The 27,655-nt window shown below is 35.5% G+C and overlaps 1 protein-coding gene across 1 annotated transcript in view; it reads right to left on the bottom strand.

The window, feature by feature from the left end:
* The window catches only part of WASL (WASP like actin nucleation promoting factor), a 72,433-nt gene that overhangs the window by 7,241 nt on the left and 37,537 nt on the right, over nucleotides 1-27,655 (bottom strand). Inside the window, exons 2-9 of the mRNA XM_049893138.1 lie at nucleotides 25,795-25,929; nucleotides 23,655-23,741; nucleotides 22,020-22,116; nucleotides 18,537-18,560; nucleotides 12,481-12,649; nucleotides 11,817-11,859; nucleotides 10,561-10,714; nucleotides 1,234-1,754 (exon numbers count right to left, since the gene is read on the bottom strand). Of these exons, the coding sequence (XP_049749095.1) occupies nucleotides 1,234-1,754; nucleotides 10,561-10,714; nucleotides 11,817-11,859; nucleotides 12,481-12,649; nucleotides 18,537-18,560; nucleotides 22,020-22,116; nucleotides 23,655-23,741; nucleotides 25,795-25,929 (1,230 nt within the window). The remainder of the gene's footprint in view (nucleotides 1-1,233; nucleotides 1,755-10,560; nucleotides 10,715-11,816; nucleotides 11,860-12,480; nucleotides 12,650-18,536; nucleotides 18,561-22,019; nucleotides 22,117-23,654; nucleotides 23,742-25,794; nucleotides 25,930-27,655) is intronic.

Here is a 27,655-nt window from a genome sequence, read left to right as displayed (position 1 = left end):
CCGATCCTAAGAAACCCTGGGTCGAAATTAAACGGAGGGAGCAGGCAGAGATGACTGTGTACAGGCTGGTCTAAGTGTCATTCTGAATCAGGGCTTCATTTTCTAACAAGTTCCCAGGAAGTTATACATAACAGTCATCTGGGGATCTTGTTAAAATGTAGATTCTGATTCAGTATTATCAGGTGGAAATGCAAATTCTCAGCAAGGAACTCATTAGAAATGTAAGTTCTCAGCAGGGGTTCAAACCTGAAGGAACCCAATTTGAAGCCCTGTTCTGAATACACACCAAGAAAAGATCTAGCTTTGGATTAAAAAGCAGAAGTTTCTTAAATCTGTCATGCTGATGTTTAAATATTTTCATTATATTAGCTGTGTCTTCTACCCATCACTCTTCTCAGAGCCAAAGCTTTTGACAGAGAAACCAAAAAAACCAAACCCGCTGCCGTCGAGTCAAAAAGACTCACAGTGATCCTACAGGACAGAGCAGAGCTGCCCCATAGGGTTTCCAAGGAATGCCTGGTGGATTCGAACTGCCCACCTCTTGGTTAGCAGCCCTAGCTCTTAACCACTACGCCACCAGGGTTTCCTTGACATAGAAAAGGTTACTATACTTCCCTATACAGTATTGCAAAATAATTTTCAATTGTAGTTTCCTTCTTTCATCTCCACTCACTTCAGAGAAAAATCTACCATCCATCACCTCTCTGAAGCCCTGTAGAACAAGTGTTCTGCTTGGAACTCAGACACTACATCTAAAGGAAGCATGTGAATGTAGGCTTTCGGACAGGGTCGCCCCATGGGCTGAATCCATACTGCCCTCTGCTTTTTTATGACCTGAAAGCTAAGAACGGTTTTTATATTTTTAGGTAGCTGGAGAAAAAAAAAATTTGTGACATGTGAAAATTATATGGGTATTTACATTTCAGTGTCCATAAATAAAGTTTTATTACAACACAATCATGCCCATTCATTTATATACCGTCTATGGCTAGGGTCGCTATGAGTCGGAATCGACTCGACGGCACTGGGTTACTGGGATGGCTACTTTCAAAGTATAAATGATACAGAAGTATGGCTTACACAGATACAGTCATTTATCAAAATAGAACTTAAATAAAAATAAATGGCAAGAGAAAAGGGAAAAAAAAAAAAAAAACTTTCCAAAGATTTCACGTAAATTATTTTAGAACTCCGTTACGCAGATGATCTAAATGTAAAAAAGAGATTACTTACAGATTTCAGTTGGATACCCTGTCGTATCTGGTCTAAAAGCGCATCCCTTCCAGAGCAGGATGTTGGCCGACTGTTCTGTTCTACTTTCTTTAGTTGAGCACCCTCTCTAATTTGATCTAAAAGAGCTGCTTTGTTTCCTGCAGGAGGTGGAACTTGATGGTCGCCGTCAGAAGGGAGGCCAGGGGGAGGCGGTGGCCCGGGTGGAGGAGGAGGTGGAGGCGGTGGGGGTGGTGCCACTGATCCTGCCACTGACAGAGGTGGAGGTGGTGGTGGTGGCCCTGAAGGTGCTGAGGAGGGAAGGGCTGGAGGTGGAGGCGGGTACATCCTATTTGGTGGTGGTGGAGGGACTCCCACACCTGGCCTGGAAGGAGGTGGTGGTGGAGGTGCAGCGGTGGGAGCTCTCGAAGGCGGAGGAGGAGGAGCGCCTCGTCCCCTGGCGGGAGGAGGAGGAGGGCCTGAGCTATGTGGAGGGGGAGGAGGAGGTGGCGGCCCTCCCCTCAAGGGTGGTGGAGGTGGTGGTGCTGAAATAAAAAAAGAAAAAAAGAAGGCATGCTTTTCCCCTTTACAAACAACATACTGAAAAAGCAATTCACTTTACCATGCACAAGAACAAAATAGTACAAGAAAAAAGGCCTCTTCGTATTATATTTTAGAGAAATATCTACACACAGATCTTATTTTATGATTCCATTTGGAAATACTCAGCTTAAAAATCATCCTTCTGTTGTTTCTTAAAAAATATCAGCTAAAACAGTTGAATTTAGTTTTTAGGAATTAGCACAATCTATTTTTTTTTTTTATATAGAAGTAGTAAAGGGAAAATTAACACTTTTCTTCTTTATATAGTTAAAAAATATAACAACGAAATTAAACATTTTGATCAATAAGTATAATTTCACGTTTTAATAAAATATCAGTAGATACCTTCTTTAAAGAATTCAGCATGTTTCTTTATAAAATAAATTCACTTTCAGAATTAAATCACTAATATAGCATAACCCGTTAGGATTTATTCACATTAGTATGAGCTAAAACACAAGTATAGTGCTCTTTCTTTTAAAATATAACCTTTGTTTACATTTGTACTTTTACTTTATACAGTGACAGCTCTGAGAGCTGGAACTCGACAAGACTGCCTTGTTTTTCGAGGTCACGCAGGTTTCCCACCTTTGCTCTCAATTAGTGGAAAATACTTGTGTTTTCCTTTTCTGACAGGTTTCTGCCTTACACAGGTTCTGGCTTTTGCAGGTTTTACTATAATATGTCCCGGCACAGTGGTTAAAGAGCTACTACAGCTGCTAACCACCAAAAGTTAGGCACTCTGAATCTACTAGTTGCTCCCTGGAAATCCTACGGAGCAGTTCCTACTATCCTATGGGGCTGCTGTGAGTCAAAACTGACTTGATGGCAACAGGTTTAGTTTTTTTTTTTTAATATTTCTAAAAGATAGTCAGCAATTTTAGTAGTGGCCAACAGGGAGGACTGGCTGCTCAGGTGAAATATTCAATCACTTATCAATGAGACATGAAATGATCATTAATGTAATAACTGAGGATTCTACATGTTGAAAAATTAAACTAAACTTACTAATAAAATATTACCATTATTCTGCTTTTAATAACATTTACATTCTTATTCTACCTATATTAAGTGAAAACAGAAAATATAATACATAAGAAATTTAAAGTACGGCAAGTGTAGACATTAGATTGGAGAACAGGACTAAAATCTTGAAGTATAAATTTTTATTTTTATTATATTTCTGGAGGCATGATTTTACCAACAGTATACACCACTTGTCTATCAGTTTGTTGTACTGTAGTAGCTTATGTGTCGCTGTGATGCTGGAAGTATGCCAGCGGTATTTCAAATACCAGTAGGGTCACCCTTGATGGACAGGTTTCAATGGAGTTTCCGGACTAAGACAGACTGCGAAGAGGGACCCAGTGATCTACTTCTGATAAAAATTAGCCAGTGAAAACCTTATGAGCAGCAGCGGAATACTGGCTGATATTTTGCCAGAAGATGAGCACTTCAGGTTGGGTGAAACTCAAAATATGACTGAGGAGGAGCTGCCTCCTAAAAATAGAGTAGACTTTAATGACATGAGCACTTCAGGGTGGGCAGAACTCAAGATATGACTGAGCAGGAGCTGCCTCCTAAAAGTAGAGTTGACTTTAATGACATGGATGGAGTAAAGCTTTCAAGGCCTTCATGTGCTGATGTGGTGTGAATTAAAATGTGAAGCAACAACTGCAAACATCCACTAGCAATCGGAACTTGGAGTGCACAAAGTATGAATCTAGAAAAATTGGACGCTGTCAAAAATGATATGGAACATTTGAATATCAACATCCTAAGCATTAGTGAGCTGAAATGGACTGGTATTGGCTGTTTTAAATCAGATAATCATATGTTCTACTATGCCGGGAATGACAAAACTGATGAAGCGGTACGGCATCGCATTCATTGTCAAAAAGAACATTTCAAGATCTATCCCGAAGTACAACACTGCCAGTGATAATATCCACACACCTACCAGGAAGATCAGTTAACATGACTATTAAGCAAGTATACGCGCCAACCACTAATGCCAAAGGCGAAGAAACTGAAGATTTTTTACCAACTTTTGTAGTCTGAAATTGATCAGACACGCAATCAAGATACATTGACAAGTACTGGTGACTGGAATGCAAGACTTCGAAGCAAAAAAGAAGAATTGGTAGTTAGGAAATACGGCCTTGGTGACAGAAGTGACGCAGGAGATCGAATGGTACAATTTTGTTACACCAACCGCTTCTTCATTGCAAATAACTTTTAGGGCACTGGGTTTTTTTTTTTTTTTTTTTATCAACAACATAAATGGTGACTATACACGTGGACCTGCTGGATGGAATCCATAGGAATCAAATCAACTGTATCTGTGGAAAGAGCTGATGGAGAGGTTTAATACCATCAGTCAGAATAGGGACGGGGCAGGCTGTGAAAGAGACCATCTATTGCTCATACGTAAGCTGAAGCAAATTAAAACAAGTCTATGAGAGGTAAAGTATAGCCTTTAGAATATTCCACCTGAATTTAGAGACCATCTCAAAAACAGATTTGATGCACCAAACACTAATGACTAAAGAACAGACGAATTGTGAGGTAACAACAAGGAAATCATACATGAAGAAAGTAAAGGGTCATTAAAAAGACAGGAAAAGAAAGAAGAGACCAAAATGGATGTTAGAAGAGACTCTGAAATTTGCTCTTGAATGTAGAGTAGCTAAAGCAAATGGAAGGAATAATGAAGTAAAGGAGCTGAAAGGAAGATTTCAAAGGGTCGCTTGAGAAGACAAAGTAGTATTATAATGAAATGTGCAAAGACCTGGGGATAGAAGACCAAAAAGGAACAACATGCTCAGCATTTCTCAAGCTGAAAGAACTGAAGAAAAAATTCAAGCCTCAAGTTGCAATACTGAAGGATTCTACAGGGAAAATATTAAATGACACAGGATGCATCAGAAGAAGTTGGAAGGAATACAGAGTCACTGTACCAAAAAGAATTTGTCCATATTCAACCACTGCAGGGGGTGCCATATGATTAAGAACAGATGATACTGAAGGAAGAAGTCCAAGCTGCACTGAAGGCACTGGCAAAAACAAGGCTCTCGGAATTGACAGAATACCAATTGAGACGTTTCAACAAATGGTTGCAGTGCTGGAAGTGCTCACTCGTCTATGCCAAGAAATTTGGAAGACAGCTACCTAGCCAACAGACTGGAAATGGTCGATGTTTGTGCCCATTCCAAAGAAAGACAATCCAAAGGAATGAAGAAATTATCAAACAATACCATCAATATCACACGCAACTAAAATTTTCCTGAAGATCATTGAAAAATGGCTGCAGCAGTACATTCAAAGGGAACTGCCAGAAATTCAAGCCAGGTTCAGAAGAGGATATTGACCGAGGGATATCAATGCTGATGTCAGATAGACCCTGGCTGAAAGCAGAGATATGAGAAAGATGTTTTATTGACTATGCAAAGGTATTTGACTGTGTGGATCGTAACAAATTATGGGTATGCTCATCCAGAACCTGTACATAGACTAAAAGGCAGTCATTTGAGCAGAACAAGAGGACATTGCATGGTTTAAATTCAGGAAAGGTGTGTATCAGACTTGTATCCTTTCACTGTATGTATTCAATTTGCATGTTGATAATTCAAGAAACTGGACCGTATGAAGAAGAACACAGCATCAGGACTGGAGGAAGACTCCTTAACAACTTGTGATATGCATATGACACAACCTTGCTTGCTGAAAGCAAAGAGGTCTTGAAGCACTTACTGATGAAGATCAAAGGCTACAGCCTTCGGTATGGATTTCACCGCAACATAAAGAAAACAAAAATCCTCACAACTGGACCAAAAACCAACATCATCATAAATGGAGAAAAGACTGAAGTTGTCAAGGATTTCATTATACTTGGATCAACAATCAACACCCATGGAAGCAGAAGTTAAGAAATCAAACAACGCATTGCATTGGAGAAATCTGCTATTACCTCTTTAAAGTGTTAAAATGCAAAGATGTCACTTTGAGGACTACGGTATGACTGACCCAAGACATGTATTTTCAATTGCCTCATATGCATTCGAGAGCTGGACAATGAATAAGAAGAGTGAAGAAGAACTGATGCCTTTGAATTATGGTGTTGGTGAAGAATACTAAACATACCATGGAGTGCCAGAAGAATGAAAAAATCTGTCTTGGAAAGTACAGCCAGAATGCTCCTTAGAAGCAAGGATGGCGAGACTTTATCTCACATACTATGGACATGTTAACCAGAGGGACCAGTCTTTGGAGAAGGACATTATGCTTGGTAAAACAGAGGGTCATAAAAAAGAGGAAGACCCTTAATGAGATGGACTGATGCAGTGGCCGCAACAATGGGCTCAAACATAGCAACAACTGTGAGGATGACGCAGGACTGGGAAGTATTGCTTCTGTTATATAAAAGGTTGCTATGAGTCAGAACCAACTTGACAGCACCTAACAACAACAACATACACAAATTCACGTAATAATAAACATCTTCATTATTTCTCCATGCATTTTAAGACTGAATAGAAAAATTAACTATTTTTAAAAGTAGAGAACTTCTAGAATCCATAATAGCTATTTGTTTTTGATACAAAGTCTAATATATTAATGAATAGTCCCAGCTACCCTGTATATTTATAAGTATCCACCATAAATAACAACTGGTAGAGATACTCAAAAATGCAGTAACACAAAGGTTAAAAAAACCCCACAAAAACAAAACAAAAAACCCTAATTTCAAAGGGAGTAACGTTGTATCTTCCAATTCCATTTGAAATCATCTAGAGGAATCATGCTATAAACATCTGCCATTTGGTATAATCATAAACATTGGATGAAACATGCAGAAAGGCCACCATCATATGAGGTTTATTTCTGGAATACAAAAAATAATATACAGCTCAAAAGAAAGGGAGTTTATTCTAATTAGACATAGGGCATCACAGTGCAAAGGTCCTATGCCTTTATACTCAAGGTGTATTGGGGATCTGAGAGTTGCAGCTAAGGGTCTTTCCATTTTCTCACTGGATCCAGAGCAGGGATGTGTAAAACCTGCTAAAAGCAACAAGCTCTTTTTCTGACATAAACTTCACAACGAAAGAGAGAAAAGTAGATATGGCATATATGTATTATGTATATTCCCTTAACAAGACACTGAATTAAGCCCTTTATGCCAGATAACAAAGGTTTCATTTTAATCAGTTTTACGTTTATATCTCAAATAAGAATATTTGTCTAGATTTACATTTTTATGATTTGTTTATTGTTCAACAGGAAAAGGCCCAGCCTATTTTATCACAAAAAGTACTGCCGTATTTTTACAGAAATAACATGAGCGTCTTACATTTTTTTGCCAACCACGCAACTCCCTCCCCCGCACTATTTTCTTCAGTGTGCTATGCCTTGTGTGGGCTCGTTATTTATGTGGGCATGTTATTTGCAAAAAATACGGTAGTCATTTCTCATGAAGTCACCAAGGATTTCTGATTCACAATCTTTTGTATATAAAAACATATCCTTAGTATAAGAGAATTAAATTTCAATTTGCAGTAAGTGCATTTAGTGGAATAATTTAGGGCCCAGCTAATGCCCATTCAAATTCTAAACCACTGTTCAGAGAAAGGAAGAGCCTTACTTTATGGTGAATAAATTATCAGCTGTATCCAGTTTGAGAACAGCACATGGTCTGCATTTCTATTACTTTGAAAAGTGACTAGGAAGTTTTCCATATTTTCTTGAAGAAAACATCTATCACCAACTTTAATTTTTATAGTCTATATTATGTCTACATAAGAAGGAAAGTATCCAAAAGGCATATCATATCATAACGTAACAGAGAATTATGACAGAAGAATTCCTAAGAAGTACAACAGGAAAGAACAGATGGCACGAAGTTAGGCTTACATGCACAAAAACTTTTGCTAGGCAGACACCACATACTACTAAGAGAAAGTCTGACAGCCTACAGATTTTCAAAGCTCTAAGAATCACCACACATATCAGAATCAGAATAACAACAGTATTTCTTAGATTTTTAAAAAGGAAACAGTAAAAAGGATGAAACAAAAAATTACAACAAATAAAAACTGCTCTTAGTATCAAAGTTTAGTTAAAAAGGAAGACTGAAGATTACAGAAAAAACCTTGTCTTGACAGCACTCAAAAAATGTTGACATATTTAAAAATAATTATTTCTGATCAATATTAATATTAAAAGTAATTGGTAGATACTGTCTAGATATTTATGGGAATTCTAAAGCAGAGACTATGAGATAATATAACTTATAGTTAAAAAAATTTTTTTTTTTTTAATAGTTAAAGGAAATGTAGTACTATAGAACTGAGGGAACATAGAATTATTCTCATGTACTCTAGAGATGAAGCAAATAGAAAAATGTTATTTAACACAAATTTAAATTTATGGGAATGCTGACAATTCCCTGAGTAGACATTTGTAGAACGCTGTTTATTTCTGGCTAAGCCCTCCTGCATGCCCCAAATTAATGTAAAAATGTAAATCTATTTTACACAGGTTGCTGAAATAATGTTAACTGTGAAAAGCTATCGCTAAAAATAAGTAAATATTTATAAAGACAATGGTGATGTGGGTAAGAGGCGTTTTTTAAAAATCCACAATATTCTGATAAAATTATCTAAATACAGATGAAGTATAAGCTCTGGCTAATATAAAGATTTTTTTTTTTTTTTTTACTTTAGTATCTATATGACCAAAATATTAGTTTGAGCAGAGGGCAAAAAGCGTCACTGGAAGTTAGATTTGGAGTCAGGATACACTAATGCTAACTCCTTTGAAAACCAACACATCGCAGCATGCGTAATTTAGAGCATCACATCAAATGGCATCCCACATACATACCACTCCATTGTGGTGGACCTACAAACAGACTGTTATGAGTTAAGAAACTTCAAACGCTTTCACAGACACAGAAAAAAATCTGTTGGAAATCATAAGTCTACTTACTACTTTTTATAAATCTGATTACACAATTTTGCAATATCAATTGAGAGATTTGATTCAGTAGATTTTACAAAGCACATTTTTAAAACAACTTCACAAATTTCACCCGAATTTATTCTTTTCATACTTCTGAATATCAATGTATATACTCAGCTTAGAAAACAATTTCTTTACTAAATCGTTAATTTGCCTTTTCACTCTTTGTTAAATCACTCTTTGGTGTCTAAAAGGTTACACACTGGCAGTTAGGTTCTTAAAAATAATAAGGATTTGATTTTGTTCTCAAAACATGTCTTTTTAATGCCTGTGTCTTTTTTTTTTGTTTGAGGTAATTCAAATGAAGAAAGGTCTGGCCTAATTTGATGTTTTAAAAAGAGCCAGAATAAAAAAACAGTAATATCACAGTTTAAATAACAAACCTAATCGAGTTAATAAATCAACTCTCAATTACATTCAGGTGAGAGAAAAGCAGTCCGACTGGTCCAATAATGCCAAGAATAAATCCGGACTACTCAGAGAGATCGAGACCCCGAGCTTTGTTGGGCAATGCAAGGTGGGTGGTGGCAGTAGAGGAAAGTGTCAAGGAACAGACTAGAGTCTTCAAGACCTTCCTTCTACAGACTGCACACTCACGGTAACTGCTGGTGACTCTGGTAGGGTTTAAAAACAACAATGGCGTTGTGGCCAAGATTTTTTTTTCTTAAATCCACAGAATTTAGAAATGCAATTTTTTCATATAAGATAAATAATCATAATGCTAATTTCAGTGGGAACTAGCAGTATGTTTCCATTATAGCAATTCTGACCTTATATTTCTTTACATATCTGTTTGCACATGACGTTGTAAGGTTTTTGAAGGAAGAACCAAAACCATCTCTTTTCATCTAAATATACTGAGTAGAGACCAGTGCTGGTGCTGGTATAATAATGTTTATTAAATATATGAATGAATGAATCAATCAACTAAATAAACCTAAGAAGTGAAAAAGAGGTAAGCCAAACGCTGAATTTAAAATGGCAGCTGAATTCTGTAGATGAGCACTTTGATCAGCTGGGGTTTCTGCCCTGCTATACTCTTTATTGTAAGCAAAAACTAGGAAGAAAGAAAAGCAACCCCAAATGGATAAGGTGGCAGAGAGATGACAGTCTCATTAGAAAATTTAGAGTTACTGTATCTGCATTTTGTTGTCATAATGAAGACATAACTAAAAGGCTTTAAATATCAGACCTTAAAAGGTTGCAAAGTTGTCGTGTTCTCAGGAACTGAAAAGCAAATTTTATACTTTCCCCCAGAAAAAACTTTCGTATTTCAAAATTAACAGAAAAATTTACATTATTTATATTCTGAAAATATTTACAATATTGATTAAAAACTTCGACGTCTTCCGCCCTCAGTGCATCCTTACAATATTGATTAGGGTGATTATATTTAAATGACTACTTCTGAATTGTAAAGAAAACAACTTTAAGGTGTTTTCTAGATAAAATATTTAGGCAACTATCATTTTTTATTTTAAAACAGAAGATTTTATACAGATTTTCATCAAGTTAATATAAAACTTTTTAATAATAAACAAAACCTTGTCAAGCTTTTTAATTACACAAAAATAATACAAGACCTGGCACGTGGGGCCAAACTAGCCATCCATAAATTCAACACTGCCCAGGGAAGGTTTTGTATGAATATGTGTAGCTGACGATAACCACAACAGATTTAAAAGAAAAAATGGATCAGAATGCATAAACAGAACTAAAAGTTACCTTGCCTTCGTAGTTCATTTTTAACAGCTTCAACACCTCCTGTTTTTTCAATGAAGTCATATATAACTTTTGATGTTTCTCTGTCTTTAAGTTGTGCCTCTGAGATTCCACACATATCAAAAAGATTCTTTAATTCTGGATCCAAATTATTCAGCTATAACAGATAAAATAACTGCTAACTATAATATCTATGACAATTTTTAAAACATGAGGATGATAAAATGTAATTCTCATTTATGAAGTTAAGCCCTTTATGAAATTATTTTAAGTTTATAAACTTTTAATATAGTCACATTCCTTATATGCTAAATTTTCTTACATAAAGAACAAATAAGCAGAGTAGATTTGATATTTCATCCCATTTCTCTTATATTCTTTGCCTTCAAAAAAAGGCCTCTCATTTAGACTTTCACTAACTTATTCAAGAGTCAAGCATTTCCAGTGCTCACCTGTTCTACCTTGTCCTAAGCAAGGTTTGGGTACAAACATAGTTCACACACACACACACACACACACACACACGATTAATCAATTTGAGAATAAAGACTGCCTGTAATCCCAAGTACTTTGTATATTCCCAACACAAAGGGACACTCAACAGATGTCTGCAGATTTAAAATTATAACAGAAGTTACGAAAAGGATTTATGACACCAATCACAAATACTATTTCTCTTCAAAATAATTTATCCAAGCCTGAATTATCTGTCAAATGCCAAATACATACAACTTAGGTAACCAAAACAGTAAAATGTTTAAAAAAAAAAAGAAAAAATATTTTTGACAAGTTTCACCTACCTTGCTCACAGTGCTGTAAGTTAATGAATTACAAAATTGTCAAAAAGAACAAGAGAATAAAAAGATCTAGGTAACTCAACAACTGGATAATCAGAATACTATGACAGCACCTTCCAGTCATTTGGTATGTATTTCTCTAAAGTTATTATCATTTAGCAAAAATACTTTTCTTCTCTTGGCTTTCAAAACAAATTTTATTTAAACAATAATATAAAGCCAAAGATTATAAAAACTTTGCCTTTAGAAACTTAGCCATGAACGATAGAAGAATACTAGGGTTTCAAACCTCAGTAGCATACATACATAACACAAAATCCAACACCTTCAAGACATAAACACAAGCATATTTAAATAAACACTAGAACTGACAAAAATGAATAGTAACAAAAATCTAAAGATAGGCTATAATATTCCCACATATTTAGACAAATAATATTTATGGCTTGAAAAGATACTTACATCAAAGCCAGTATTGGGATCCCAACCAACATGTCCAATGTGCCTGAAGGAGTAGGGAAAAACAAAGCAGAACACAACCAAATGCATAAACGGCATTAGAAACATAATAGATATGAAATCCAATCCATCCTTTGAATTTTTAGCCTGAATTTGTAAGTTCCCATAGATATAATTCATGTTCAGAGAAAAAACTATGGACAAGGAGTCAGGAATCCAAGATCCTAGACCTGGCTCTGCTATTAATTGAGTCTTAATATTTTTGCACAATCTCTGTAAGCACCCATTTCCTTATCTGTCATTCTAACGTAAGAATACATGCATTACATACATGAGAGAAGTTTTATAATGATTAAAATAAGTATAAGAAAATGCTTGAAAAATATAGAAACACCAAAGGTTTGTTGCATCTAGGCAATCTCCAAAAACTATTCATAGAAAAAAACAAGATGTGATTTTTATGTATAAAAATTAGTTGAAGAAATAACTTTTTCTTTTCTGATGAGTGGAAAATTAAATAAACGAAGATACACAGAATGTCTATTGAGCAACTGCTTTAAAAAAAATCCTACCAAAACCTCCAGCTCAAAAAGTATGCAAGTTATGAATGGAAGACTCCTCCCCAAGTAAACCAAAGGCGAGGACAAGGACAATGGGACTGCCTTACTGGAAATTGCTCGGTGTTCCAATATCTGCCTTGGTTAATCTTTTCTTTTTAGCTTTTCCTTTCTTCTTTTCTTTGGTATGGGAGATGTTGTTGACTTGTGAGCCATAAAATCTATTTGTTGTGATTTCTGGATTTTTTATGTCAACTGTTGCCATGGGTAGATTAGGACCTGAAAATAAAGCCAAAATAATTATGAAATGGATATCAGTTAAGATAATCATTAAAAAAAAAAAAAGCCAAACCCGTTGCTGTCGAGTCGATTCTGACTCATCACTACCCTACAGGACAGAGCAGAACAGCCCCATAGGGTTTCCAAGGAGTCCCTGGTGGATTCCAACTGCCAACCTTTTTTGGGATGGAGCCATAATCCTTAACCACTGTGCCATCAGGGCTCCAAGACAATTACATACAATAAAAACCATAATTTAAGGAACATTTTTGAAATAGGACTACTACATTATTGTAAACTATTTAAATTTTTATTTAAATCTGCATGTTAGATTTTTATACATAAGCAGAGCTTAAATTTCAGATACTTACAATATTCTTAAACATATTACCATACATTATTTCAAAACAAATTTCTTATTTTTGTAATTTAAGCTTCATGATGAGTATAAACTTTTAACTAGAATTTAAGATTAACCGATCTGATCCCTTAATTTCTGACTATAAATCTCATACCCAACACTGTAAAGTGGTCTACATTATACAACAACAAAGTTAACAAAATGAGAGAAGAACCTACTTTGTTTTAAATTTAACAAAGAAATCTAGTCTTAACTGTTTATATTTTATTAGTCCACGAGGGAAAAAGTCCTTATCAAATTATTACTACCATTTTTTCCAAAACTGCCACAATTAAGTCCACTAATACTTTCCCCACTAGTATGCTTGACTATTAGAAATACAGAATCTCTAATGAGCTTCCATGGTAGACATTTCATAGGAGCTGTCCCGATTCACTGCTGGAGTCCTGTGTGACTGCTGGAAGTTTTCAGGGAGTGTCCTCCGGACTTCACCCCATATGCCTTTTTTCCTTTGCGGATTTTGTTTCATATCCTTTTGCTGTAATAAATTGTAGCTATGAGTATAGCTATACGCTGAGTCCTATGAGTCCTCCTAGCGAGTTACCAACCCTGAGGGTGGTCTTGGGAGCCCATAACACAATAATAGAGTGGCAAATAGAAATATCAAGAAATTATAGGCTAATTAATGCATATTAGGGAATCATTAAATGCCAATTTGACTGTAATCCTTTAGTTATACTGAAAACTTCAAATTTATCCTACTTAAAGAAAAATGCTTACACTTGGGTAAATCATATGTAACCCATTTTCTCTCTCTCAGCTCTACTATTAAAGATGAAATATAGCTAAAATAAAATTATGAAAGCCATCGTCACCTTGGTGGACAAGTAATCAATTTAGAAGGATGGGCATTTCTAGTTATCACAAAAATTTGGCTACTTTTCCTCAAAGTTTACTTTTATATAAATACATGTCTAAAAGTTTTATTTATAATTTAATAAAAAATTAATTCCATGGGGAGTTGCTCATTTTAGTAAGAAATAAAGACTTTCTTCTTGGGGGGAAAAAAGGGAGGGGAGGGGAGGGGAAGCTTGTGAATAATACAATTCAGTGTCAAGAATAACCTGAAAATAACTGGATCGAGCAATAAAGGTTAGTTACACAGTACAGTATGAGCTGAAAGGCTAACTAAATAGTAGATAAAGATGTGAACTTTTCAACTTGTGTAGATATCAGGCTTCAGAGATTCCTGTAGTTTCATAAAAATAAGGGTCTTGTTGAGAACCCGGAATTTGGGTGTCAGAGGGTTGAATTGGGGTCACGCTCGTATCTTCATGGACTTAACTACTGATCTGTTTTAACTTCTCATTCTCCCTTTTCTTCCCATTCTTTTCTTATAACTTACCCATGCCAATCTGCAAATTACTGTTTACTCTTTTCCTTTATACTTAGTAGAATTTAAGAACTGACTTAAGACAAACTTGAGAGTATCAGAGTTAGACCCTCTCTATATACATACACCCTTACTGAAATAGGTGTTCGAACAACAACTGTAAGGGAGCAACCAAATTTACCATAAAAAAAAAAAAAAAAAAAGCCAGCATAATAGTTTTTAGGAGAAAACAAAAATATTTGTATGCTGCTTTAGCTTATATAAAAGCAATCCATTATACTATGTTATACTACAGATGATCTAAAAGGTAAAAGAGTTGGGTAAAGTTTAACAGTTTAAATTATCCAAGCCAGTGAATTCTTTTCTGGACAATAAGGAAGTTAAAGATCTTTTAAGCCTAATTCATAACTCACTAGAGAAAGTTAACTCAGCTGTCTCTGAAGACTGTTCAAGGGTGAAGAGGACAGGAACAAAATACAAGTGGTATGTGGAAGGAATATCAAGGTTCAACTCATAACACACTGTGCTTCCTCTCCTTTCTATACCCCCAGATCAGGCATGATTATATTGTTATACATCTGCCAGCAGTTTATAAAGCCCTGGCGTTAACTCACTAGGTTATTACAAATGAATTTCCTAAATATTGGTTAAAACATTATTTAACTGAATCTGTATAGGAAAATCCACACTATAGAGATGTACAGGAAATTAACACTAGAAAATTAGGAAGTTCCTTTTTGAAACTTTTCATTTTACAAATGATGAAAATTAAGGACTAGAAGAGTCAGGTCATCTGCCTAAAATCTCACAATTAGTGAGACGCAAAGATGAACTCTGCTATCTTAGTTCCTACTCTACTACGCTTTCTATTAACTATTCTACCCTTTACACAAAAGTCAAACCACAAGGTGACTGATAATGCTAACTTGACAAATGTCATCATGTATTATTTCTTTATCAGTTCTCAGTTTGTAGTTCAGTAGCTCATCATTTAACAAATACTGAGTAATACCTTTGAGAATTTAGAAAAAGATTTTTTACTCTTTCAAGGTACCTGGTTATTCTGTTGACAACAGTCATTTACCTTTAGAGTTTAAAGGGCTCAGGAAATACATTTATTGGAATGGTGTTCTAAAGTCTAATTAAATATTTGCTTCAAACACAACAAACTAAAAAAGTGAACCCTGGGCAGGAAGTGTCTAACAAGCTTATATAAGGCACAGAGATGTTTCTTAAAAAAAAATAAAACTTACAGAAGATTTGAAAGTATCTTTCTAAAAGCTCTAATTTGGTAAACTGATAACCTAAATGAGGATCTGAAACAGAGCACCTCCATGGATGCTGCATGATGTGGTTAAGGTACCACTGCCACCTAGTGATGGTGCACTGCCACCTAGTGATGGTGCAGGAAGTAATCTGCCTCCTCCGAAGCAGTGGTCTTCAAGCAGTGGGGAGAGCAAGACCATCTACTACAAAGCAGGAAAAAATACTAGAACTTCTCTTTATAATTATTTATTTCATTCTTACTGTGTATGCAATATATTAATAACATTTCACATGCATATATTATAAATTAATAAGTATACAAATATTGGTAATACATGCTATATAATTTTGTTTTTTAATGATACTCTTTTTTTTTTGGAAACACTGGTGGCGCAGTGGTTAAGCACTATAGCTGCTAATCAAAACGTCAGCAGTTGGAACCCACCAAGCACTCCTTGGAAACTCTATGGGGCAGTCCTACCCTATTCCATAGGGTCGCTATGAGTCGAAATCGACTCAATGACAGTGAGTTTATTTTCTTTAACTCCGTATTGTATTTAATGAAAAGAGTTTGGGACTACTGCGCCAAAGGATTGTAACTACTAAGAGTGCCTCTCTCAGCAGAGGTAATGTGATTATGAGACACCACTGTCAGTGAAAGATTTCCCAAAGTCTACCTATTCGTAGAAATTAGGTACCTTTTCAGAAATGCATTTTACAAATGTACTGAAGGATTAAATTACTCATAGTGACCCTATAGGACAGAGTAGAACTGCTCCATAGGGTTTCCAAGGAGCACCCAGTACACTGGAACTGCTGACCTTTTGGTTAGCAGCCAGAGCTCTGTGAATACTCACAGATAATGCAAAATAATTTAATAAATTCAAAAAGAGGCTAAACTATTGGGTACATCAAGAAAAAACATTCTACAATGCACTAAAAGTTAACAGGTGAGTGCCTTGTGACTCAGCTGTACCTCTGCTTCCTTTGCCTCTGCCATTTATGGCTGTGTTCTTAACTTCAGGCAGCTCTCACTTTCTCCCTCATAATCATCTTGACGTAACAGCATAGTGGTTAAGGGGCCAGACTCTGGCATCAGATCACATGAGACTGAATCCTGTTCTACCACTTAACTAGTTATCTGACATTGAACAAGTTACCTTTCTGTGCTTCCCAGTTTCCTCATCTATAATATTGGGGTGGGGGTAATAGGAGTTGCTTCATAAGGTTTCTAAACAGTGCCTGCAAGTAGTAAATGATCATTAAATAATAGCTGCTATTATTATTACTGTACAACCTTTTTCCTAACTAGCATTTATTACCTACTATGTACTAGCACTATGCTACGCACTTTGATTACCTCATTTAATCCCCATACAGCCCTATTTTATCATGTATTCATAAGTAAGAATTAACATTTGCATTTAAAAGAGCAAGTCAAAGTATGTAACACTTGCCACATGATAAGCACTACTGAACTACTGTTAGCCATTTAAAAGAAATTAATAAGGTATATAATCCAAATGAAGCCCCTGGGTGGTGCGAATGGTCAATGCATTCAGCTGCTAACTGAAGACTGGAGGCCGGATTCCACCCAGAGGCACCTTGAAAGAAAGGCCTGGAGAGCTACTTCAAAAACATCAGCCACTGAAAACCCTATGAAGTACAGATCTACTGTGCACACATGTGGTCGCCAGGAGTCAGAACAGACCTGATGGCAACTAACAACAAGAAATATAATCCAAAACTTAATACACCAATATTTGGTTCATGTTTTGAGATCAAGAAAACAAATTTACGGCCAAAATCAGAAAGGAATATGTTCTTGTTTAAAAGAAACAAACTCCAACTATCACTAATAGTTGTCCTATCTTAAGAACTTTGTATTACATATATTCCCCCCAACGATCATCCTAAGTTCTGATGACGGGACTTCAGATGCTTTTTTCAAAAAGGCTGCTATATTCCCCATTACAATGAAGGCTTCTGAAACAATGGTTCTTTACCTTCACTGGATCAGGGACCCCATTGAAATGTGATGAAAGCCATGGATCCTCTCTCTCCAGAGAAAAGAACATACATACTTATAAAATTTAGCACACAATTTCAGGAAGGGTTTATGAAATCCAGGATGAGGCTCTATGCCCTTGAGGTCTGGCATCTTGTCTTTTACATCTTGATATCCCATTTTTACTCTTTGATATTCAATATTAAAAATACATATACCCATAACACTTTAATTATATAAAATTTATATAAATACAAATTTATATATTATTATATAAATGTGGATACATAATTATATATTACATACAATTATAAATTTATATATATAGACAGTTCTCTGCAGCTACTATTAGTTCTAAAAAAAAAAAAACCATCATTGTAAGTATTAATATTGAACGGGGGCTAGTTTCATATTACCAGTATGAAATAATATTTTGAAACACTGAAAAAAGATACATCTTAAAGTAGGAAGTTAATAAATATGCTAGACAAAATTTACTGCCTTTAAGGAACATTTTTAAGACCAGATTGTACAGGTTCTAAACTTAATTAACTGTGAATACAAAATTAAGATATCTTGTACAGGTTCTAAACTTAGTTAACTGTGAATACAAAATTAAGATATCACTAGTGATCTTCACCCTAAGTATTATTCCCCCATTCTAGAAAAAAGCCAAAGAATAGTATATTTACTGAGTCTCACCTGTCATTCAATATTTTAAAATAAGAACACAATAAACTATAACCAAACTATATCTGAATATAGTAAATATTGGGTATTAGTGTACGGTGCATGTCTTTACGAGGATTACTAAACAGTAATTTAAAATTTTTTGACCAATAATTGTCAAAGTGCTTACCATTTGGGGGGTCTCGTTTTTTCTCTGTTAGAAAATAAATTAAAAGAATGTTATTAAGACATATATAATACGACATCAACTTAAAAAGCTAATTCACTTAAACTGTCTTATTTTTAAGTGGATATACAGGTAGATAAGGAGGGCTTCTGTGAGGAACTGATACCTGAGTGGACATCTGAAGGAGTGAGGAGGGAACAATATATATAAAGGCCCCATGGAGGAAACAGTATGACAGAACATCATGAAGGCTGGACTGGAATGAGCAACAGGAAGAGTGGAAGGAGACAAATCAGGAGAGTCAGGGGCTGGATCATGTAGGGTTCCACTTACATGATGGGACCATGGTTAGGGACTACAGATTTTATTCTATATATGATAGAAAGCTCTTGTAGGGTTTTGAATACAGCAAGTAACATGATCTAATCTATGTTTTTACAAAGTTCAGTCTGGCTAATGTGTGGAAAAGAGAAAGTACGGGGGCCAGAGTAGAAGGGTGAGGCTAGCCAGAAAGCTATGCAGTAATCCAAACAGCAGATAATGGTGACTGGATTAGGGTGGTAACAGCAAAAGTGATGAGATGTAGTCAAACTCAGGAGATAATGGTTAAAGTAGAGTCAATGGGACTTACGGACAGGATTTATGAGGGGGCATGGATTTGAGCCTGAGTGACTAGGTGGTACAATGCCTTTTACTGAGACAGGGAAGACTAAGACACTGAAAAACCAGTCTCAGTGGGGCTACATTTGGGGGTGTGGGACAAGAGCCAGGTGTTCTGCTCAGGCTTGTTAAGTTTGAAGGCTATTTTGACATCCAATTTGAGTAGACAGAGTCCGAGATCAGGGGAGAAGTCAGTACTGGGAGTCACTGGCATATAGACAGTATTCAAAGCTATGGGACTGAAGGAAAGCAGAAAGGGAATGAGACTTTCCAAAGAATTCTGAGCACTGGGACAGAGCAAGAAAATACTGAGAAGCTACAGTCAATTAGGGAGGAGAAAAACCGGGAGAATTTCTACCAATTCTTTGCATTTATATTCTTACCAGGTTTTCTCACAATAAGACCCTACTTTGGCTTTAAGAAAGTCTCAAGTGTAACTGAAGAATTTTAAATGAGTATCATTTTCACAGATTTTTTTAACACATATTTTTTTGAAATTACAAGAGAAATACAAATAACTGGTATAATTAAATTATTATTTTATAAATAACCACAAACTAAAATCAACAGAATTAAACTAGGAGATGAATTTTAAATCCTAACAATGGGAACTAGAAATGTATTTCTCCTCTGTTGGTCTGATAAAGTAACTTTCTGAAACATTTGAAGTAAGCAAGTCCCATCCATGTCAATGAATGCCAATCCCCAATTTCCAAGGAGGCACACTTTTTAATTAGTGGATGAACAAATATGAAAATATACTGAGATAAATAGAAAAGTCAGAGTATAAGTTCTAAAAAGCAATCACTTAGGTATATGATGGCATCCTGGCTTGAAAGCAATTCATGCATAAAAAGGGGGAGGGTTTGGTTGAAGAAGGCTGAACATTCTAAAGCATTTGCTAAAACATTAGCAGAACCCCCCAAAAAAACCCCAGTGCCGTCCAGTCAATTCCGACTCATAGCGAGCCTATAGGACAGAGTAGAACATCAGCAGAACAGTGTTTAAATCAAGTCAAGGGATGTTAAAGCATCCCAGTTGTAAGCATTTTCCAACACTGTATTCAAATCTGGACACCCTATTCTAAGAGGTCATAAAAATCCATACTGGATTCAGAGCATAGTACTCAAGATGAGAAGTCTATATAAACAATATCATGCGAGGAATGGCTCAGGAAACTGGTACTGATTAGGATTAATAAGCAAAGGCATAAGGTAGGACGTGATTGCTGGCTTCCCATATTAAATAGCTATTGTGAGCAAAGGGAAACAGGCTAAATCTTTGTTGCTCCTAAGTTGGATCCTATGGGCCTAAGTTAAAGAGATGCGACATTGGGGTTAGCCTCAGCATCAAGGACTACCCGACAATCAATCAGCTATCTCCTTAATGCTGTGAGCTTTCTGCTCCTGAAACACTGATCAAAAGTTTAGGAACTATATAAAACAATTCCTGTACCAGGTGGGAAGCTGGAAAACATCTTTTAGTGCCCCATTAATTTCCAAGTCAATTTTTCAGTATTTTAAGATTCATTTCTTACTCTTTTTTATATTGGAAGTGTCACATATTTTGACTGAAAGGAACCAGAGAGTCCCTAGCCTTCCACCACAGCACATCACTAAAACAGACACTGGAACTATAGTCATTCCTAAAGGTGAGGTTTCACTAACAGCATAAAATCCTTTCCTAGCATGGAATCTAGTGGTAAATGTTATTTCAAAAGAAATAAAAAATAACAGACCCCTAATAATAATAATTCTCCTGGTCACCCATTACAAGTGGAATATAATAAGACGGCAAAAGCGAAGAAACAACTCAGTTCACTGTATTTTTTATTTTTATCTCACCGCCCTCTTAAAACTCCACTGAGATGACAGTAAAGATGTATACAATGGAATACACGCTTTTACGCTCCTGTTTTTCCTAATCCAGTGTCTTCCTTCTTCTTGGTTTATACCCTTGAATACAGTGATCTTCAAACTGAGATAACTCGTACTCCTGGCAGTATGAAAAGACTTTCCAAGGAGTATGAGGGCATGGAAAGTTTTAAGGGGATCTATTTGGCTGATCTCAACTCCCATATTTTTTTCTAATACTGATTTGCATGAGAAGATCATTTTGGAGAATGCTCACCTCTCCTAATCACTATTTTCCCACTTGACAATAGAAAGGTCTTGTACATTGCTGTTAACAATAGTTCTAAATGAGTAAATCTAAAGCTCTATTTTATTCTGTATCATTCTGTAACTGTTTTATAGTACTGGAATCATCTCATGCACTAAACTAAGTTCCTTATGGTTTTATAACTTACAGCATTAGAGAGAAAACAGATGAGGCAACGTTTGTGGCTCTTGTTTGCAACTCTGCTTATTTACTTCTAGTCTTGCCTAAAATCCTTGTTTACAAAGTATAAAATATTTAATTTTTTTTTTTTTTAGTTATGAACAATGTCACAAAAATGTAAATTAAGAGCCAGAAGATATAAAACTTTACCAACAAAAAAGTTATTACAATGGGTCCTACACTAAATCTGGAAAAAGTATTTCTCAAAAAAAAAGTTTCTTTTAGGGTGGGGATCAGCAAACTTTTTCTGTTAAGTGCCAAATAATATGTATTTCAGGCTTTGCAGTCCATGCAGTCTGCGGAGAATACTCAACTACACTGTGACGTGAACACGGTCACAGACAATATGTGAATGAATGAACATAGCTGTGTTTCAATTCACTTTCACTTACAAAAACAGACAATAGGGCATATCTGGCCTCCAAACTGTAGTCAGAAATTTAAGAAAAAAATGTCAGATTTTAAGGAAATTAAAGAAAAAGTTACCAGACTTCCTTTGTCGCCGGCCCAGTAGGTCTGTAACTGCTTTTCGGAATTTTTTTGCTTCTTCTTCATTGGCAAAATTAAGAGCAACTTGGCAAGTCTGAAATTTTTTCATCAAAAGAATAAACAACAAAACGCACAAATTTAGCTTTGTATAAAGAAAAAGATGACGACCAACAGAAGTACATTTCTGAAAAAAGAAAGGTTGACATTACTAGCACGCAAAAAATTATTTTATGACCTGAGCAATTTAACATTTAAGGCCAAAGCCCAAAAAAGGTAAAGTAAAAGAATACTGTTAGAAAAGTTACCTATCGCAGTAGATAATCAAATATGAAACTAAATATTTCACCTTCTGCAAAAAATAAAATAGTAAATTAAATTTGATTTTTTAGTAGGGTTCTGAAAACAATCTGGGCTAGAAAAGGCAAACACTGGAAAAGTCAGTCAAATACAGGTCAATTCTATAAGCTTATGTTTTTATTTTACAGCTCAATTAGAGGCAGTATTTAAATTATAACTTTAATTAACATAAATTATTAAAATGTAGAAACACTGACATTATCACGGCATTTAATGCAAACCGTTACATAAAAAAAAAAAAAACCCACTGCCATCGAGTCGATTTTGACTTATAGCTATATCCTATCAAAAAAATATGAAGTTAGAGAAGAAAAAAAAATTTTTTTTTATTGTGCTTTAGATGTAGGTTTATAGAGCAAATTAGTTTCTCATTAAACAATTAATACTTGTATTGTTTTGCGACATTGGTTGCCAACCCAGTGATGTGTCAACACTCTCCCCTTCTCAACCTTGAGCTCCCCATTTCCATTTGTCCAGCTTTCCTGTCCCCTCCTGCCTTCTCGTCCTTGCCCTTGGGCTGGTGTGCCCATTTAGTCTCATATACATTACTAAACTACAGGTACTACTGCTTGTTTTATGGGCCTGTCTGATCTTTGGATAAAGAAGAGAATGCTTTCTGAAGAGATGGATATATCATCTAATCTAAGCTTTTTTTTTTTTCACTATATAAAATTTAGGAAATACAAATATGCAAAACAAAGAAAATTAAAACCACCTATAATCCAGTTACTCTGGCAATTCCTGTGAGCACTTGGTATAAAAATTGTTCCAACATTTTCTCCAAGCATATACAATTAATTTTTAAAATGCACCCCCTCATTTACTGTATTTTAATACCCTTCACGGTCATGAACTATTCTTCCATGAAATAATTTGAATGGCTGTATAACATTCAATATTTAAAAGTTACTATCAATTATTGGACATTTAAGACTCATTTTTCATAGGTATCAAAACTAAGTCCACAAAAGGTTAAACTATTTACCCAAATCACACAGTTAAGACAAAGATGATTAAAAAAAACAGAAAAATCTCTTTTCTACCATAGCAAATTTTATTTACAGTACTTTTTTGAGCCTTCCCCCATGGTTTCTTTTTGTTGGCCCCAAAATCTTAGGAATTTCTTCCTATTTAGCTAGAATATTTATTAAGACATCTTCTAAAAATAATTCTTTATATTTTATACAGTATTTACACAAAAAGTTCATAAGCGCTTTCCAGACAACTATAAAAGCAATTACATTAAATAGAGAAATAAAGGAAAGTACGACTTACATCTCCAGCAAAGGTATGAAAATATCCTCTAGGACTATTATATACAAAGTTATTATATAGCTCTTGTTCCCACAATAGTTTCCCATCCTGAAAAAAAAGTAGAAATTAAAATAAGAGTTACCAAAAAAGATAGTATCTAGGAATGAAGGAAAGCAGGTGACTTATGTTAAGGGAATTTTTAATACTAACAATAGCTTTATACACATATATGCCATATATATTATAATAAATAAATATCACATAATTTAGCTAATCAGCAATTTCTTACTAACAAAACAGAAAATACCAGATAAGGTTTCTTTCATAAAACCTACATATCAAATGAGTTTAATTTGGTATGCTTAAGATATAATTTCATTAATCAAGCATTCTCAAATATATTTAGTTAAATTCATAACCAGAACAATTATTAGACCACCAATGTTACATGGAAGGAGGAAGATACTTTTGTATACATGCCAATCACCAATAAGACGTCCCGTCAGTAACAGACTGTGCTATGCCTTGGAAGCCCTACTGGGCAGTTCTACTCTGTCCTATGGGTCACTATGAGTTGGAGTCCAATCGAGGGCAATGGGTTTGGGTGTTTGGTTTATCAAATATAACAGGAATATCTCATGTTCTTTTCCTCAATTCTGTAGATGCTGGGAGGGTCAGATGTACTGGCTCTGTACTGCTCATTAGCAATCTTCGAATTCCTAACTTTTGCAGAATGGCCTCTTAACTAAATACTGGTATTAGGAATATCACTCATACCACAGAAAGACACTGACGACTAAAGCCCACCATGGTTAAAGAGAGTCATGGATAATTGTCATATCTATGGCCATAGTAAAAGAAATATATTTAACCTCAATACCCAACATGGCTAATAATGAGTGTTCCATAATTGTTACCTACACTTGGAAATGAGTGGTTAGGGATGCATAATCATAGCCCTATTCTGAAACGCAACGTTCTACCTAGATCATAATTTTTAAAAATATTTAAAATGCACTAAGTATACACATTATGACCGCTGTAATGGAATCTCTTCTTCTCAATGGAGCTGTATGTGAATCCCATTTCTAAACAGTGCTTCTCACTGGTGATGAGACATACATCAAAGCACTTAGGGATGTCTTTCAATCTATGCACGTGCCATAATCATTGCCATAGTGAGCCACCATTGGTAACAGGAACATGTCACATCTCTCAGCTGTCTTGAGGGTAGGGGACAGTGGATATTAAGAAGCACTAATTTACGAAGTATAATAACTTAAATCTCATTTAATCCTAGTGAAATACTTTTCAACAGACCCAGAAAGTCATCCCATTTTACAAATAAAGACGCTAAGGCCCAGAGATGTGGGAAAAAAACAGCTTGATTATGTTCAGATAATAAATAGAGCCCAGGAGTTTAAAGCCATGGGTGTGGGTGTGGGTGTGTATGCATGAATCATATTGACGTATGTAACTATTAATCATGGAGGTTCACATATGCGAAAAGTTTTAAAAGAAATACGAGACTTCAACTTTGCAAATGATAATTACTTCTGTGGTAACTGTAGGAAATGAATCCTTGACAAAAGGCATACAAACTAGGACAAGATGGATTTATAATTGAGAGTGAGGGATACAGAGCTGTAAAAATTTGAATGGACCTTGTTGAGAAACAACATATAGAAAAATAGGTAGCAAATACATTAGTACAGATATTATATAATGCTTTAAACCTGAGTAAACACTAGTACATACCGAACTAAAACATGCTTATGCTATTCCCTGAAAGCAGTATGTACACTAGTCTGTAATGGACAGGATGGAATAAAGGAACTTTATTAGAAAAGGAGAAACTGTGGGGAAAGCTCAAGATCCAAAGGCACAATTAAAAACAAAACTAGCTGTAATGACAGACGGCAGTGAAAAGAGTGAAAAGATCAAACAAGGTTTGATTCCTGATCCAGCTCAGGGCATATTCCCGTTTACTCACAATGTCCATACTTCAATACCTAACACCAAGTTTTACCCTTCTAACAGTAGTATGATTTAAATACTACATACTGGAATATAAATTTCTTAAAAGAAATTTATATTTCATTATAACTGAGGCACAAAACCTAATCACCTACACTTTAAAGTGAAAGTGATCTAAACTCACCTTGATGTCAAATATTCTTAAAAAATAAGATCTCTGTGGATTGTCTTTAACAAGGCAAGCAACACCACTGCACTTCTTTGACCACATACAATTCCGATCTGCCGCATATAACTGTACCACTGCCGAAGACATAGTCTGCAAAATACAAAATTCATAGCCATTAGGTTCAAAATAACACTCAACCAAGGTTCTAGGGGAAAACTACACAGTATACATTAAGTTCATTTTTAAACAGATATACCTAATTAGCAGACATAATTTTATAAGCCCAGAGTCAACACAACATCCCAAATATAAGATTTCAGGAAAAAAGGTAGGTATTTTTGCCAGTCTCAAGTATAAATCTGGCAAAAGGCACAAAATTATGTTTCCTATCCTTTTCAATTCCAGAAATTGAATACTGATACATCAGGACAGAAACCAGTGCACTAATATGTTGCTGATTTATTATATAAACACATCATAGAGGTTAAGAGCATAGGCAGAGACAGAGTCAGATCTGCACTTAAATCCACTGTCCAGCTGTGTGACTTCAGGCACATCACTGAACTTAAAGTCCAGTCTCTCTATTTATAAAATGATAATACTGCACACCTCCTAAAATTAAGGTCAAACTAAGTAACATAGGTAATCTGCTTAGCAGTGTCCGAGATCATGCCCAGTAAATGGTGCCTCTCATGGTCAAGTCATCATTATCGCAGCAATTCTCTGAAGGCAAATCCCAAAGTAGCATTCAGAAAGAAAAGTTTTAAAAATATGAAGACTGAAACATCAAGACCTATTTTAAGTAGAAATAATTTTAGAGAAAGAGTACATTTGAGAGATCTTCCTCTATCAGCCATAAATTAAAAAAAAAAAAAAAATACAAAGAGCAAAAATTTTGTATCAGCACCAAACATTAAAGATAATAACAAATGCTAGAAATTTAGAGGTGTTTATAGCTACAATACTATAATATTTATGGAGCAGACTAGGAAACAACAGTAATTGCTGAAGAGCGCACCAGCAATTACTGACACAGCAGCATCTGATAGCAAGACAGCCTGTGCAATCCAAAAGGACGGCACCCTGCCCCACTATGGGGTCGAGGAACTGGAACCATCTGGAGAAACCAAGCTCTCTTAACTACAGAAATGGCTTGGTTAAAGAATGGGGGGCAAGTGGTGGACAGAAGAGTGTGTGTTATTGAAAATCTGTATGTTTCAGATGTTCCCAAGATTGGCAGCAGCAAGGGAAGCTGGCGGTTGAACACAGGGGAATGGCCCCACCTAAGACATTCTTTTAACTTTATTAACTAACTTAGAATTCTGTCTGTATAAGACATGATGAAATGGACACACACACTGAAGTAACTGACTGCTTCTGCCACCTGCTGAGTGATCATGGGCAATTTAGTTTCCTCCTCTGTAAAATGGGACAGCACCATTTACCTCACAATTTTGAGTTTTATATGAAAATGTTGGTAAAATGTTTAGCATTATGCCTGGCTTCAGTAAGTAAGTGGTCAATTCAAGGTGACTATCGTTAGCCCTCCAAAAAGGACTTTGACGGAAGCGTATATAACTGTGTAGTGTGGGAGAGAAATCAGACTAACCAAGCGGTATGTCCCTCAGTCTCTCTACCACACCTCTCTTCCATTTCACTGGGAACACAAGGATGATCATCCCAGCTTCACGAGTTACTCAGAGAACCGAATGAGATGGTGGTACTAGGTCCTTAGTATTGTGAAAACATGGATTTTGCTTTCACAACCTAGATCTGTACTGGAGCAAAATTAACACAATTCTTTTGGAAAACAAAGTGCTATTATATAAAAAGCCTTAAAACATTAATATTGCTTGACCCTGAATTCCTTTTTTGA

This window comes from Elephas maximus, chromosome 8 (genome assembly GCF_024166365.1).
Source record: "Elephas maximus indicus isolate mEleMax1 chromosome 8, mEleMax1 primary haplotype, whole genome shotgun sequence".
Taxonomy (NCBI): domain Eukaryota; kingdom Metazoa; phylum Chordata; class Mammalia; order Proboscidea; family Elephantidae; genus Elephas; species Elephas maximus.
This window is presented reverse-complemented; position numbering and strand designations above follow the sequence as displayed.